The following is a 15456-nucleotide window of genomic DNA, read 5'->3' on the forward strand; positions in this document are numbered from 1 at the left end:
CCCCAACCAGTACATCCCCAGTACAGCCCCCCCCCCCCCCCCCCCCCCAACATCCTGGATCTTCTGTTCACGCTCGGGAAAAGGGTAGATGCTCTGGAGTAGGATGGGGGAGAAGTGAGGCAGCTCTTTTCCTGCAGTATTTCCTTACTCCTGGAGTAACTTGTGAGCTGTCACCTCCCTCTGCCTGAGCAGAGCAGGTCTTTCTTCCTGCATGGTTTGATTTGCTTCCCTTTGCACGCAAAGAATCCCAGAATGGTTTGGGTTGGAAGGGACCTTAAAGTTCATCTGATCCCAACTCCTGCCCCCGGGCAGGGAAACCTTCCACTATCCCAGAGTGTTATCCCAAGCCCAATCCAACCTGGCCTGGAACATTCCCAGGGATGGGGCAGCCACAGCTGCCCTGGGCAACCTGTGCAAGAACTCACCAACCTCACAGCCAAGAATTTCTTTCCAATGTCCAATCTACCCCTGCCCTCCAGCAGTGGGAAGCCATTCCCCTTGTCCTGTCCCTTCATCCCTTGTCCCCAGTCCCTCTCCAGCTCTCCTGGAGCCCCTTTAGGATCTGAAAGGGGCTCTGAGCTCTCCCTTGAGCCTTCTCTTCTCCATGTGGAGACCCCCAGCTCTCCCAGCCTGGCTCCAGAGCAGAGGGGCTCCAGCCCTTGGAGCATCTCCGTGGCCTCCTCTAGACTTGCTCCAACTTGCCCATGTCCTTCCTGTGCTGGGGACTCATATTTTTGTCTACAATCAACACATAGTCCTGCCCCTTCAGCCTGAAACAACTGCCTGGACCCACCCTGCCCCAGCAACCCCCTACTCTTCCTGCCCCACAGCTTTGCCAGCAGGTGAGGGACAGGAGGGGCACATTCCAGGCTGCAGAACCTCACTCTCAGGATCTGTGTCTGCTGTCCTGGGACACCGCAGGCTCTGTAACCACCTGCCGAATTCAGCCCCGTCACGGCAGGTCTGGCTCTCCCCGCCCGCCACAGCACAGCACAGCACGGTGGGCGAGCTGGGGGTGCTGCCCAAACCCTGCTCCGTGTCCGCCCCGCCCGGGGAGCCGCAGATGCGTCCGGGTGAGAGGACCAGGGCCAGCTCCCACCTGGCCCGGGATGCAGATGTGCGGGAGGGAGGGCGGATGGAGCCTGGCAGCTGTGCTTACCTAAGCAAGAAGGGATCCCCCGAGGAGCAGCTGCCCAAGCACCTTCCCACATCGATTTCCTGCAAAGATTTGCAAAACAAAGGCACAAAAATCCCCTGCAGCCCCTCAGCAGGGACACCCCAGGACCCTTCACCCTCCCTCCAGCCTCAGGAGGAGGCATCCATCCCCAAAGAAAGGCAGCAGCAAGGCATAGCTGGTAAGAAGTATTTGGGGGGCATAGCAGTGGTTTTTGAGTCAGAGGTCTCTGTGCACAAATATATACTCAACTAGAGAGTAGGATCTCTGTTGAATTGGAGACATACCTAACAACTAAATATTTTAAAAAATAAACATCACTGTTCCTTAATTACTTTTTAAAATAAATCCTCCCTCCAAAGAAAAAGCCATTTGTTCCTTTATGGCCCTGATTTATGCACTAATTAGTGGCAGCAGAATACATTTTATAGCATTAGAGAATACAAATGTGAGGGTTTTGCCACTCTAGTTTGATGCTAGTGTGAAGCTGCTGATGTTTGAGCATTCACTCAGCAGCTCAAACCCCACATGAGGGTCCAGCTGAGCCCACCAGAGAGGAGCCAAACCCCTGGAAACCTACCTTGAGCTGTTCCTCCCTGTGTCCTGCAGAACTCTGGACAATTTCATAATAATATTCCACCTGGGAGACACGACAGCATTTTTCCTTCATTTCGCGGTTCTGTAGTATCTGAACCACCTCCAGACCATGTGGGTTTTTGACCAGAGCAGTGCTGGACTTTGTGGGCACACAAAAAAGTCCATCTGCAAAGAAGCAAGAGGGACAATTAACCTGGAGCTGAACCCAAGGTTCCTGCAGCAGCAGCACAGACCATCCAGCTTTTGGCATCCAGCACCCACTGGAAAAGGCTGTTCTCTCTTTCAGGATCCCAGCTGCAAGTTCGGGGCTCATTCCTACACCAGCTCAGGGCTTTAGTGGTAGGTTTTATTCCTCCATCCCAGTTTCAGACCATGAGGAAAGGCAGGTTATTGTGGGTGTAATTTGTGACTGCTGTTCCTGACCCTGCGAAAGATCCAGTTCTGGGGAGCGAACATGAACCTCTCCATGTTATATCTGAGAAAAACTGTATTTGAACACAAAATATTGATGGCAGCACTTTTCACAGAGCCACACTCTCACACCAGGGATGGGGGAATGTGATTTAGCGTTTACTCAATCCAGCATTTCCGCTGGATTTGCTAGGGACGGTGCCCTGAATGGACTTCTCAGATGCTGGAGTCAGTGTTACAGACTCTCCTGGAGATTTATTCCCCAGGCCCCTCCAAAGGGTTTGCTCTGCACTGGGCTCCCCACAGGAGCACCAAGTATGGCATCTGCCACCGTGGGGTGGGGGAAGGGAAGGGAAGGGAAGGGAAGGGAAGGGAAGGGAAGGGAAGGGAAGGGAAGGGAAGGGAAGGGAAGGGAAGGGAAGGGAAGGGAAGGGAAGGGAAGGGAAGGGAAGGGAAGGGAAGGGAAGGGAAGGGAAGGGAAGGGAAGGGAAGGGAAGGGAAGGGAAGGGAAGGGAAGGGAAGGGAAGGGAAGGGGTATATGATGAAGGATGGCTGGTACCAGACGGGTGGAAGGGGGAGGTGGACAATGGCCCCATCTCCCAGAACAAAATCCTGCTCAGCAACTGGAGAGAAGGGACAAGGGTCCTCCAGCTGCAACTACATCTGCTTGAAATGGGAGAGGCACAGACTGTCCTGCGTGGCTCAGTCTGAGCTGATGTTCTGTGCAGAAAGAAACTACATTGTTTCTGTGCTGAATCTCCTGTCTTTTCTCCCCTCTCTGAGTAAATTAGGGTTAAAAATCTCCATTGCTGAGCTAGAGGAGGGGGAGGAGGATGACTGAGCTGATGGCCAAGTGGGTTTGGGCTCTATCTAGGGCCTGGTCCTGCCTGTCCCAGCCCTGGGGTGTGGATCCTTTGGGGTTTGTGTTTGGCTCCTGGCTTTGAACGGGTTTTGAGAGTTTCCTGCTCCCTCCCAACTACTTCAGCAGCTGCTGGAGGAGACTTCTTTGTTCCAGGATGGAGCTATTTCCAGGGGAAGGAAAAATCATTTCTGAAAGCAAGTATCTCTGGGATGCCTTAAGAGCGGGTCACAAAATGACAACGCATTTCTGGAAGTCAGTACTTCTGGGTGAGATTTTAACATCCCTCTCCAGCCCCGTCCCCCTCCCCCCCGCCCCGCCCCGTTCCTTCCTCTGATGTTTCCAAGTCTTTATCATGACACTGAAAGTATCAGCTTGACTTTATGCGGGAAGATCCAGAAGGAAAGTGCAGAGACCTGCCCTAGGGCAGAGGCGAGTCCACATTTGCCAGCCCTGGGCTATTACCATGACTGAGATTCTCCCTCCCCGCTCCATTAATTCCCCTCCCCAGAGCAACAGAATCGTCCAGCACCTTCCACTAACACGTCTGGGAAGTAAATGCTGATTCTCCCGGCTCTGGAAGAAAGCACTTCACGCTGCCTAATTGCCTTTGCCACTTGCAGCTGGATAATCAGCGGCTGCTGCCGCCTGTGCAGGGCTGTGGGCTCCTGGCGCAGCCCCAGGAGGGGACCCGGCCTCGGGCAGAGCCCTCGGGGGCTCTGCTGCCCACTCCCGGCCCCTGCAGTTCTCAGAATCGTGGAATGAATTTCCAGCCCCCTGCGCTCCTCTCCGGGCTCACTTTAGCACTCCCGCGGTCTCTGTCCCTCTCTAGTGGCAGTGCCACAGCCCTGCCACAGCAGCTGCCGGGAGGTTTGAGCGGGTTGGGTTTTAGAAATGCCAAAAAATTACATCAGCAAATTCCAGGACAGTGGAATTTGTCAAACAGTTGTGGTAAATCATTTCAACACCACTTTCAATTCTGATAAAATCAGTTAATCTCCACGGATGTGTCTTGGGTTATTTTATGAGTGAACTCGCAAGACAACTCACCAGTTCTCAATGAACAAGTTCAGCTTTGTCCCAGTGGGAGGTTTTGACCCATCTGGAATGATTTTTTTGGTTTCCATTTCCAAGTGATTTTTGAACCATCAGTGTAATTCACTGGTACTAAAAGGACATTTCAGACTCTCAGTAAGGAAATTGCATTTTCCAGGGCTCTGTTTCCAGCAGAGCTTTTATCATCAGGTTGGTTTCCCTGCTTTGATTGGGAGGGTCAGAGCAGAGACTCTTGAGGTCCTTCCCAGCCGGGGTTCCTCTGATTCCACACTCACTGGCTAGAGAACGTTTCCTGGTACATGAGGTGGTTGTATCATCATCCTCACCCATGCACGTGGCAGAGAATTATCACTGTGCTTGCAGACCCGCGTGGTAAAGGCCCAGCAACAGGAAACTCAACCCCAAAACACAATCCCAAAACTCCCAAAGGCAGACCGAGTGCCCTGAGTTTGGACATTGGTGCTGGTCACAAAGACGGCTCGTTGCGATATTCCCAGAGAGAGGGAGAGGAGCTCTCCCTTGTTCATATCTGCACTGTAGGCTGGGCCAGAGCATTTCCCCACGTCCATCATGACCTCCCAGGGAGAGTCTGGAAAGGAAGTTTTAGGGTCGGGAGGCGAAGACATTCCTCGGGGCAGGTGCTGCAGTGGCAACCCTCGACCACTTCCAACCTCCCTAAGGCCTTCGAGGAGCAGGAGCCGCTCCAGGTGCAGCTGTGCCGGCTCACGGCAGGACCCCTGGGGCAGGAACGCGGGGCTCTCACCTGCAGAGGCACAGGACAGTGCCAGGGGACACGCTCATGTAAAAACACAGCACAGGGAACAGCCTCCCTCATCAGCTCCGGACACAAACCTCCCCTGGCCTGGAACTGGCTCAGCTTTTACTCCTCTCTCTCTCTCACCCTGCCTGCCTGGAGGACACTGCACCAGCAATGCCACGGTGCTGATAACAATGAGACAAATGGTAAGAAAATCTGTCTTAGTTACAGGTGATCCCTCACAGGACACATATGTACACAGCACCCACAGAGTGTCCACCTTTCTCTAGGGTCTTTTATCCCAGTAGAGATGGGACTTTAGGCAATGGCAGCTCTCCTGGGATGAGAAGAGCACCACAGCCATGTCCCCAAATGCACAGGCTCCTTCAAGTCCCTCGTAAGAGTGATACATGGCACATCATGTGGGAATGACATCCTGTCAGTCTTGCTCAAAGAGGCAGAAACAGGCCTCCAACCTCTCTGCACATGAGGGAGCAGCTCTCAGGTACAGCAGAGGTGGCTGAAAGAGCTGCTGGGCTGTGAGAAGCCAGAACTGCGCTCAGATGCTGCCAGGGCAGCTGGGTGGGCGTTGCCACAATCCCTTCCCTGGTTGAGCTCTGGCCCTTCCTCTGCCCCGAGGTATCCAGTACTGCTGGAGAGTTTCCCTCTGTCTTGCCTGCACAAGCCACTGCTCAGGCCAGGGGAGTATGAGACACTCAGCGATGGGTTTTCTAACAAGCCAAAAGCAGGTCTTTTAAAACATGTATAAAACCCCAGCTCGAGTCACCAGGACCTGACCCTCCCCCTGCCCCAAGTACTGACCTTCCTGCTCCTTAGGAAATCGAGCATGGAGAGCCCTGGGATGCTGAGGTGAAGGGAGCTGATCGGCTGGGATGGGCAGCTGGAGTGGCACTTCCCAAGGCCCACGCTGACAGGGCTGCCAGAGATGTATTGTGTGATACCAAGCCCAAACCAGGGCTGAGTACCACACAAACACTGACAAAAAAGACATGGCCCACCCCTGGGAAGTCTGCCTGGGAGAGAAATTCCTTCAGTCTGAGGTGGAAATTCCTAAGGGACAGTCTGGCACTAGCAGTGCTCTCACATCAAACTGGTGTTTACAGACCAGGAATAAAACACTTTATATTAGACTGGTCAGTGCACACAGACTAAAAAAGAATTAGAATTTTACTAAGAAATCACAGGCTTTTTCTTTAGTGAGCACACGTGAGGGATGGGGTGCGAACAGGTGAGTGCCCTGATCAACAAATCCCTTTTCCCGGGGATGCTCAGCCATGGCTGAACCGCAGATCTTGCACATACTGAGCAAGCCTCAAGTCCAGTGGGTCCTGGGCAGAGGGATCCGTCTCTCTTGGAGCCCAGTGAAGCTGCTCAAGCTGGAAACAAACCTGTCTCCCCCAGCCAAACCCCAATTTCCTGCATTGGCACATCAGCTCCATGTCAGAAGATGCGAAGGTGGGATTGGGTGTGGGAGCAGGGGAGGTGCAGGACCAGGGCATTCAGGTTTGGATTGGTTTGCTCGGCTGTATTTTGAGTTTACAAATTATCAGTGTTTATTGGCTAAAGGCTGTTTCTTCTGGAAATCTTTTTGAAATTAGCTATTTTTCCTTCATAGCAGTGTCCATACTTCAAGATTGATTGATGTAAATCCTTACTTCATCAGATAACAGGGAAGAAAATTTGCACAAGAAGTTCCCACAGCACCATCTACCACTGTAATCCGTTTGCTTAGACCTGCTGAAGTCACAGACAGTGTGTGCTGCAACAATGTAAATTTTGCATTTGATTTAAAAATGGATTTTCAGTGTACCCAGTGCCAGCTGCAGGGGACCAGGAAACAGGAAGGGACATTTGAAACTCACACTTGGGGTACAGCTGCTGCTGGCTGCCTGAGGATCCCTTTGGTCAGGGAAGGAGTGAGCAGGAAGCCAGGCAGCAATTCCCAGCTTATCAGCCATTCCAGTGGCGACCCCTGTGGATGCTCCTCACCCACAGCAGGGCGAAGACAGCTGGCACTTGTCAAAGGACACTGTGCCAGCTGAAGACACTGTTAACCCCTGTCCTCCCAGCTCTGCTGCCATACAAGCTGTGATTTTTATTTTTTCCAAATATTATATATATATATCTCTTGATAATTTTTGAGCATTCTTGGGAACCCAAAGAGGTTGCAGCTGACTGAAAGCTGGTAAATGTTGTCCTGATTTTCAAGAACAAGGAGGATCCCAAAAACTACGAGCCTGTCAGTGTCATTTCAGTGTTTGGTAAAGTTATGGAGAAGATTATTCTGGAAGGTGTTGAAAAACACCTGGAAGACAACACAGTCACTAGCCACAGCCAGCATGGCTTCCTGAGAGGAAAGTCCTGCTTGTCCCACCTTTTATGACAAAATGACCAACCTGGTTGACCCAGGAAAGCCAGCTGATGTAATCTTTTTGAATTTCAGTAAAGGTTTTGTTACTGTCTCTCCCAGGATCCTTATGGACAAACTGTCTATCCTATAGCAAGATGACCATATCATGGGATGGGTGAGCAACTGCTCATGGGTGAGGCATGAAGGGTGACAGTGACTGGGGTGACATCAGGCTAGCACTAGTCACCAGTGCAGTTCTGCGGGCTCCATCCTCAGCCCTGTGCTCTTCAACATCTTCATAAATGTCTTGGACATAGGACTGGAAAGGACACTGAGCATGTTCACAGATGATACAAAACTGGGAGGAGCTGCTAACTCCCTCAAAGGCAGGGAGGTGCCAGAGGGAGACCTCAGTAAATCAGACGGCAAGATCACCACCAACCATATGAAGTTCAACAAGGGAAAGTGCCGGACCCTGCCCTGGGGTGGGGCAGCCCTGGATGCAGGGACAGACTGGGAATGAGAGGCTGGAGAGCAGCGCTGTGGGAAGGGACCCGGGGGTCCTGGTCGATGGCAAGTTGGATCTGAGGACAGCTGAGTCCTGGCAGCCCAAAGGGGCACCGTGTCCTGGGGGGCACCAGGCCCAGGGAGGGATTGTCCTGCTCTGCTCTGCACTGGGGCAGCCTCACCTCCAGTGCTGGGGGCACTTTGGGCACCACAAGATCAGAAGGATCCAAAGCTGTTGGAGACTGTCCAAAGGAGAGCAACAGACAGTGCAGGTCCTGAGGGGAAGCCATTTGAGGAGCAGCTTGAGGGCATTTAGTCTGTTCAGCCTGCAGGAGACTGAAGGGAGACCTCATTGCAGTTATGCCTTTCAAGGAAGGGAAGAGGCAGGGCAGACATTGACCTCTCTTCTGTGGTGACAGTGACATGACCCGAGGGAATGGGCTGAAGTCATGTCAGGGAGGTTGAGGCTGGGTATTAGTAAAAGGTTCTTCCCCCAGACAGTGGTCAGGCACTGCAACAAGCTCCCCAGGGAATGGTCACAGCACTAAACCTGACAGAGCTCAAGGAGCATTTGGACAATGCCCTGAGGCACATGATGTGACTCTTGGAGATGGCTCTGTGTAGGGCAGGGAGTTGGACTTGATGATTTTTTGTGGGTCCCTTCCAACTCAGCATATTCTGTGATTCTGTGATTATGTTTTCATTATTTATTCTTCTAAAGTTGATGCCTCTGGAGCTGACAAGCTGTCACTGCTTGTAACAGCTCTTAATTTGGATATGATAATTTTATCATTCCTACTGTACACAAGAAACTGGTATTGGGCAAACACTAAAGGTTAAATTTGTACAAGTGCTACTCTCGTGCACTGAAAAATCCTAAGAAAACTCAAGAGTGTGAAGCTGTTGTGTCCTAACAGTCAATGCAAAGGGGAACCAGGCCCACAGGCTGCTCCTGAAGGCCACAGACTTTTTTCTGATGAGCAAATGGAGCTACTTTCTATTTCCTCTGCTTTCTCTGCTTTTACAGGGCAGCTTGTTGCACTGCTGATAGCACTTACAACATCAATCCTGGGGAGCAAAAATCTGTAGTCATCCTGAACTTATGCAGCAATAAACAGGGAATTCAAACACAGAATCAACCATGGTGCAGCTCAGGTCCAGGGAACTGAGCTCCTTTGTGCAAAGGAACAGACACAGGGTGTAGTGGTGTGTTTTGAAGTTTTCCCAGTTTTATATACATATGGTTGTCTTTTACTGTTTCAGAATGGTTTTTCCCATATACCCATGTATTATCCCATGATGGTTTGTCCCAGTTATTTATCAATCCATGATTGTTATGTGACACCTGGGTTCTGCCTGTCACTTTGAAGCCTCACCCTGATCTCTAGAAAGTTCTGGTGAGGACTTTGTGTGGTTGGTGGGGTCCAGGTTCCCCTTCCCCCTTTGTTTCTTGATTAGTTCTATGGTTTGTCATTTAGGTTCAGGGTCACCCCTTTGCCATTCTGGATTGGTTCCAAGCTGTATCCTCCCCACCCCCAGATTTAAGGTGAAAACCCCCGGGTTCAGTTGGCTTTGGTGGGCTGACTCCTGGGTGAAAGGAAGTTGTGTACATTTAATAAAGACCAGTTGAAGTTCCCCACCGGAGTTCCATCCCTTTGTTTCTCGCACGGTTCACACTTCTGCTAAGGCAAGGACTCAAAGGATCAGAAGTGTATTCCCAAATACAGAACCGTACCCTTCTGCAACGACGGTGCCAGAGCTGGTCAGGAAGTGTGGGCAAAAGCCCCTAGAGAGGCACCGCACCGTCGCAGCCGGGGTCAGGCTACTCATCAGTTCCTGTGCTACAAAAGATAAAGTTGGATCATCTGGGCAACAGGTCCCCAGCACATTTCTGTCCTTAATCCCTCAATGGAAAAGTCACTTGGAAAACTTCAACATAAAAAAAACCAGCCAAGTGATGGGCAGGATGTGGGTGTGTGTGGAAGCATCTTCTGGAGGGTGAAGGGAAACTCAGAGGGGCTGTGGCTGTCCCATCCCTGGAAGTGTTGGGCCATCAAGGCCAGGTTGGACAGGGCTTAGAGCAACCTGGTCCAGTGGAAAGTGTCCCTGCTGTGACAAGATGAGCTTTAAGGTCCCTTCCAATCCAAACAAGTCCATGATGCTATGAACTCACCGTGCCCAACGTGGAGGAAATGGCTCTGCCTCCTGCAGCAGCCCCTCTTTGCAAACAGATTCCCTTGCTCCTCCACTCTGCCGATGGCTCCTTTACCTGTGGTCACAAACCACCGAGTCCAGCATTACCCCAGTTACAATTCCCCACCTTTTCTGCCTGAGCTGGGATGAGGCACTGAGTACCCAGCACAGCTCCAGCTGCTCCCTATCCTGAACTAAATGGCTGCAGCATAAAGAGGTTTTGTTATAGATGGACATGACACATCCGACCCAGACCTGGTGGGCTGAACACCCTATTTAGTTACTCCAGGAAAACACTCTGGCACTGTTATTGCACTACTTATCTGCTCTCTTCTACTTCCACCTTACTGCAGATCTGGGTAAAAGGAGTCCCCTCCCATACCACAGAGGAGCCCATGGGCACTAAGCTCCCCCAGATTCCTGCACAGCACCTTCCCCTGACACAACCCCCCCACTGCTTGCCAAGTGCAGACACTCCTCCATGCTGTTCACTGTGGAAAGCACACACCAACCACAGCAGCATCAAATGGGAGCAGAGCCTGCTGCAGCCCCACACCACATCCCCTCTGCTTGCCCACACCAGCGGCCAAAGCAGTGCCAAGGACGAGAAGGAAAAAGGAACTTACTGGCAAAGATGGGAGCCTGCAACAGCCCTGTGATGAAAACCAGAGCTCGTGGGTCCTGCATGCTGCACCCTGGGAAGCACGGGAACAGTATCTCTGACATTTATACCTGCCCTCCCTGGCAGGTGAGAAGGTGAACAGCTCCAAGCCAAACGGGCTTGCATATCCGTCTTGGTTTGGGAAGACAGGTATCTGCCAGGTACAAGCTGGAGTTTCTTTTGGAATGGAGAGTGTAAACCCCCCCTCCCCCCTTTTTTTTTCCAATTATAAATTTACAATCAGAGGCTCTTAGGCAAAGATTTGGGAAACAGGAATAGCAGTTCTTTACTAGTATGTATTACAAAGCAAAAAAACCCAAAAAAATCCAACAAAACAAAATCACCAAACAACTACAATATCAATAACAAAAGAAAACAGCACCAAGAACCTTGAGGGCTTTGTTTCACAAAACCCAGGGCAGTTTGGTTTCGGTGTCCCTGCAGGATCCTCAGAGCACCAAGCTGAAAGAGTGGAAAAGTCCCGGGCTGGTAGCTGGGATGGCAGGGTGTCCCGGCAGGCAGGGGCAGGATGTCCCGGCAGCGCAGGGGGTGCAGGGTCACGCTGCAGCAAGACGAGCAGCGCCGAAGGAGCCGAAGGCGAGGCAGGGCCTGGACCAGCTCCCGCAGGTGGCCGGGAAAACTCAGGATTCAGGCCGAACCGGTGATAGTAGATTTCCCAGGACTGAATCCCTTTGGCCACAGTGAAACTCTTCCAGCCAGCAACAGCCCAGCTGTATTCTCTCCCTGAACGCCGAACAAAGAACAGCCCGCAGCTGCCTCAAGCTCTGTCTTTTACCTGCGTTATCTCCCCCTTCCACCTTTGTCCACCTCTTTGTTTCGGCTAAGTACTCTCAAGTATCCAACACTTGGTCTCCTTGGTAACTTATGGGGGAAAAAATTCTTTAGAGAAAGAAGGAACAAACCTAACCCCCAACAATGTCCCAGCAAATGTCCCTTGACTGTGATCTGAACAAACACCTCGGCAGCCTGGGAATAAGCATCTCTCCCACATGATGAGGACTGTGCTCCCAGCATGATCAGGCTTCGATCAGGCTTCCAGCAAATTTCGAAGTGTTTCCTGAGAAGCACTGACTGGATTTGCTGACAGCATGGGGAAGTTCCCTTGCGGCTCTTTGTTCTTACCACCACTTCCAAACTAATTTAAGTTTGTAGTGACCAGGAGCCACTCTGAGATACCCTCATTTGGAAGAACATGCATGCTTCATCTTCCTTCATCCCATTCAATTGTTTTATCTGGGGATAACCCTGTCCTGTCCCTCCCCACACCAAATGGAGTCAGAGCTGGCACTTGAACAATGCTAGCAACACAGCAGGACATGTCACAGCAGTGATGGCAGCATGTCCCCCACAGCCACACAGTTCTGCTGTTAACTCTACATAGGAAAGCATTAGTTAAAGTAGGAAAGCCCTAGTCACCCAAGTCCTGGAAGCAGCAGAGGCAGCGCTGGTGCACTTGTGCTGTTAGGGGCTCTCAGACACAGCTGATGACAGCAGCATTCCTGAACACAGGATGCACACAGTCCCTCACCACAGAACTCGGGATCTCTGCACCAACTTGTCCAGGGACACAGCACAGGGAACAGATCCAGTTCCCAGGGAAAACATTTTTGCCAGGATGAGGAGAGCACACAAGAGAACAGTGATAGCAGCATGGACACTCCCCTGGCATTCAAAATGAGGTTCAGGGTGTTGGGGTTTTTTCCTACAATTACTTACAAGTGCAACAATCACAGACATTTACAGAAGCTGCACAGCCCTTGGAACAAGCCGAGTTCCCCTTGAGCTCATCCCAAGTTCCTGGAGGACAGCTGGGTTTCTCTGGAATGGATGCCTCGTGAAAACAATTAGCAAAACCAAAAGGCTAGAGAAGGCATCCTATCAAAACCACACCATGTACCACCACGCTACAGGATCCCCAGCCCAAAGCAGAAATCAGCACAGCTGCTCAACAACAACAACAAAAATTTAATTGTGTTAAGAGACAAGCATACATAACAAAACCCACACTTCCATTAAAAAAATTCCTTGTGCCTGGGCACCTGAGCCAAGCCACTCTGTTCACAGCTCCGTGGTGCTGCAGAGTACCCAAACAGGCTGGGATTGCTGCTGGGAGTTACTGCTGTGTAACCTGGCCAGAGCAGAGAGCTGCACTACAGCCACATGGGAAGGGACATACAAAATAGTTATGAAAAAATATGCATTTTAAATAAAGAACTTACAACAACTTCAGCTTTATATAAAATATCATGGTTGCCATGTCTCAACTTCAGTATCTCAATTCTAAGAATTATTTTTGAACTCTCAGCATCCTGTTTTCCATCTCGCACCACCTCGGCAGTCTCTTTCTCCAGAGAGCTGCGTCTCTGTCCAGCTCAGTCCAAAGTACCTGAAAATGAAAAAACACATTATAGTCTCAGGAATCAGAAGTGCGGTTCTGTGAACAAAAAAATCTTGTTTACAAGCTGGCAAAAGAAAGTGCAATCACTTTAAAGAAATCACACAAGAGTAAAACCAAATCTAGCCCAAAAAACTACTACACATGCCTCAAGGTCCAGGTGTATCGTTACGATTCAGGACGGCTCAAACAATAACACGTGGAAACGCCGGTTCTCCGGAGAGCATTATAGCAATGATTTATTGAAAGACAGACTCTTTTATACAGTGCTTCACTACAATGAATTTGACTGGTCATTTGGAACAGCACCTCTTGACTGTTTCTTACAAGTAAACAAGAACCAGGCAAAAACACCACCTGCTAACGGTCTTTTACTTTCCAAGGATTGTTTGGATTCCTCCTTACGATTTCCCAGGCCAGAGTGAGAGAGCACTAAGTTCCCACATGCTCTGCTGCTGCTGCTGCCTGAAGCCTAAAAATCCATGTTCTGACTACTGTCAGTTCCCACACAGCTGAGCCATTCCAGTGCTCAGAGGGGCATTGCAACCCACACTAGGAATTACTGAGGATGTGGAAGCAGAGAGCTTTGCAAATGATTCCGTTCTTTCTCTCCTAAGTAGGTGATTACACAAAATACTGAAATCAAGTAGAAACTCACCTTCCAAAAAAGCAAATTCATCAATAGCTTCAATAGCATTATCTGAAAAGCAAATTGAGACCAAATAAAATAGATAAACCAACTTCATAGTTGCATCTGTTTCAAACTGCAGCATTTTAAATTACGTAACAGCATAGTGACCAATTTCAAAGAGATTTACTTGTTTTGGAGATAGTGTGTGAAATTATTAGCGTAGCCTTTGGTAGAAGTTTTTCTCTACCATCTTGAGAGAAAGAAAGAATAAATCCATAATTACTTCAGCACCTCCAGACAGGTGGAAAAATCCCCCATTGCAGCAACCCTTCGCTAAGACCAGCACAGAACATGCTCCCATACCCAGGTCTTTTCTTTGCAGGGTTTTCCTTTTTCCTTGCTGGGCATACACGTATGCATCTTTGGCTATGGTTTCAACAAACAGCTCCTGCAAGGCAAAACAGGACAGGTTCACATAGGAGATGAGAGAGAGAATATCCTGAGGAAAAAGGAAGGTCCTACAAGGCTTCGGGATTAAATCAGACTCTTCCTCCTAACATTACCCATTCCCAGTAAACAGGTCTGAAAATACCAGAGGAAATGGCTGGACAGTGATGCACAGGACAAGCAATGAGGGAGAAAGCTAGGAATGTGGGATCCTTGAAACCCACGTTCTCTGGGAGAACCACTCCACACCAGGGGCTCCCAGGGCACCTTCTGAAAGGGGAAAGGTGTCCTGTGCTCAGGAGATGAATCATGAAATCCATCAGGTGGAGAAATACCTCTAAGATCATTGTGTCCAACCATCAACCCAGCACCACCTCCACGTTCACCACCATCCCATGTCCCCAAGTGCTACATTTTTTTAAACAGTTCCAGGGATGGTGACTGCCCCGGGTCGCCTGTGCCAGAGCTTGACAACTCTCTCCATGAAGGAATTTTCCCAATATCCTCAACCTCCCCTGAGGCCATTTCTTCTTGTCCTGTGCCTTCATGCTCGGGAGAAGCGATCGACGCCCACCTGGCTGCCCCCTCCTGTCAGGGAATTGTGGAGAGCCAGAAGTCCCCCCCAGCCTCCTTTCCTCCAGGCTGAGCCCGTTTCCCAGCTCCCCCAGCTGCTCCTGGGGGCTCCAGACCCTTCCCCAGGTCGGGCTGATCGCAACCGCCCCGGGAGAGAAGGAAAAACGTTGTGGGACAGACTGAGCAGCATCCCCGCGTCCCGCAGCGTCCCGGCTTGCAGGGTCCCCAGGGGCCGCCCCTCACCGTGGCCCGCGCCAGCACGAACACGGCCTCCTGGCTGGCCAGGGTGACGTCCGGGTCCGCCTTCACCAGCGCCTTCACCCGCGCCAGCGGCAGCCGGGCCAGGCGGCTCGCAGCCGGCCCCTGCGGCCCCGCGCCCGCCGCGTCCTCCCCGGGCGCCGCCGCCTCCGCGGGCCCCGGCCCCGGCCCCGGCCCCGGCCCCGGCCCCGGCCCCGGCCCCGGCCCCGGCCCCGGCACGGCGGCCGCCGCCGCCATCCCGCCCGAGCGCTGCGCTTGCGCGGGGCCGCGGGGCCGGGCCGGGCTCGCCGCGGCCTCGCTGCATCCTCGGCGGGGCCCTGCAGCGCCGGCGGCCCCCGGGGCGGCCCCTCCTCCTTCCCTTCACGCTGTCGCGAAACGCAGCCGCTCGCCTTCCCCTTCATCTCAGCCCCAAACACGGCCCCTCATCCTCCCCTTCGCCATGGCCCTTAACACAGCCCCCACACCCTCATGGCTGTCCTCCCCAAAGATGCCCCTCAGCGCCTCTCGAAACCCCTCGTGCCCCAACACGGCTCTCGGGCCTCCCT

The 15456-nt window shown here is 51.7% G+C and overlaps 2 protein-coding genes across 2 annotated transcripts; both read right to left on the reverse strand.

Annotated features, from left to right (window-relative positions):
- Positions 1-1155: 1155 nt before the first annotated feature.
- On the reverse strand, positions 1156-10612 carry LOC136302090 (uncharacterized). The gene is given in 9 exon segments (XM_066205404.1): positions 1156-1218; positions 1755-1936; positions 4373-4375; positions 4633-4704; positions 4707-4764; positions 4766-4834; positions 5677-5804; positions 9906-10001; positions 10552-10612. Coding segments are annotated over 9 exon segments (732 nt in total).
- Positions 10613-12552: 1940 nt separating this feature from the next.
- LOC136302258 (DNA polymerase epsilon subunit 4-like) lies at positions 12553-15148 on the reverse strand. Its single transcript, XM_066205652.1, has 4 exons — positions 14897-15148; positions 13997-14081; positions 13661-13702; positions 12553-12993 (listed from the first exon to the last, which is right to left on the reverse strand). Exons 1-4 carry the CDS (start codon positions 15146-15148, stop codon positions 12980-12982), a joined length of 393 nt encoding a protein of 130 aa, XP_066061749.1. The 3' UTR covers positions 12553-12979.
- Positions 15149-15456: the final 308 nt, after the last annotated feature.

Source organism: Chamaea fasciata, unplaced genomic scaffold (genome assembly GCF_029207755.1).
Source record: "Chamaea fasciata isolate MVZ Bird 193981 ecotype frontalis unplaced genomic scaffold, bChaFas1.0.hap1 SCAF_28, whole genome shotgun sequence".
In the NCBI taxonomy this organism is placed as follows: Eukaryota; Metazoa; Chordata; class Aves; order Passeriformes; family Sylviidae; genus Chamaea; species Chamaea fasciata.

Bases quoted from the DNA above. Each gene is read 5' to 3' on its own strand.
- LOC136302258 (XM_066205652.1), bottom strand. From the start codon at position 15,148: ATGGCGGCGGCGGCCGCCGTGCCGGGGCCGGGGCCGGGGCCGGGGCCG. The intron at 14,082-14,896 runs GTGAGGGGCGGC...TTTGCCTTGCAG, and splicing joins TCGTGCTGGCGCGGGCCACG to GAGCTGTTTGTTGAAACCAT. The intron at 13,703-13,996 runs GTATGGGAGCAT...TTTGCTTTTCAG, and splicing joins CCTGCAAAGAAAAGACCTGG to ATAATGCTATTGAAGCTATT.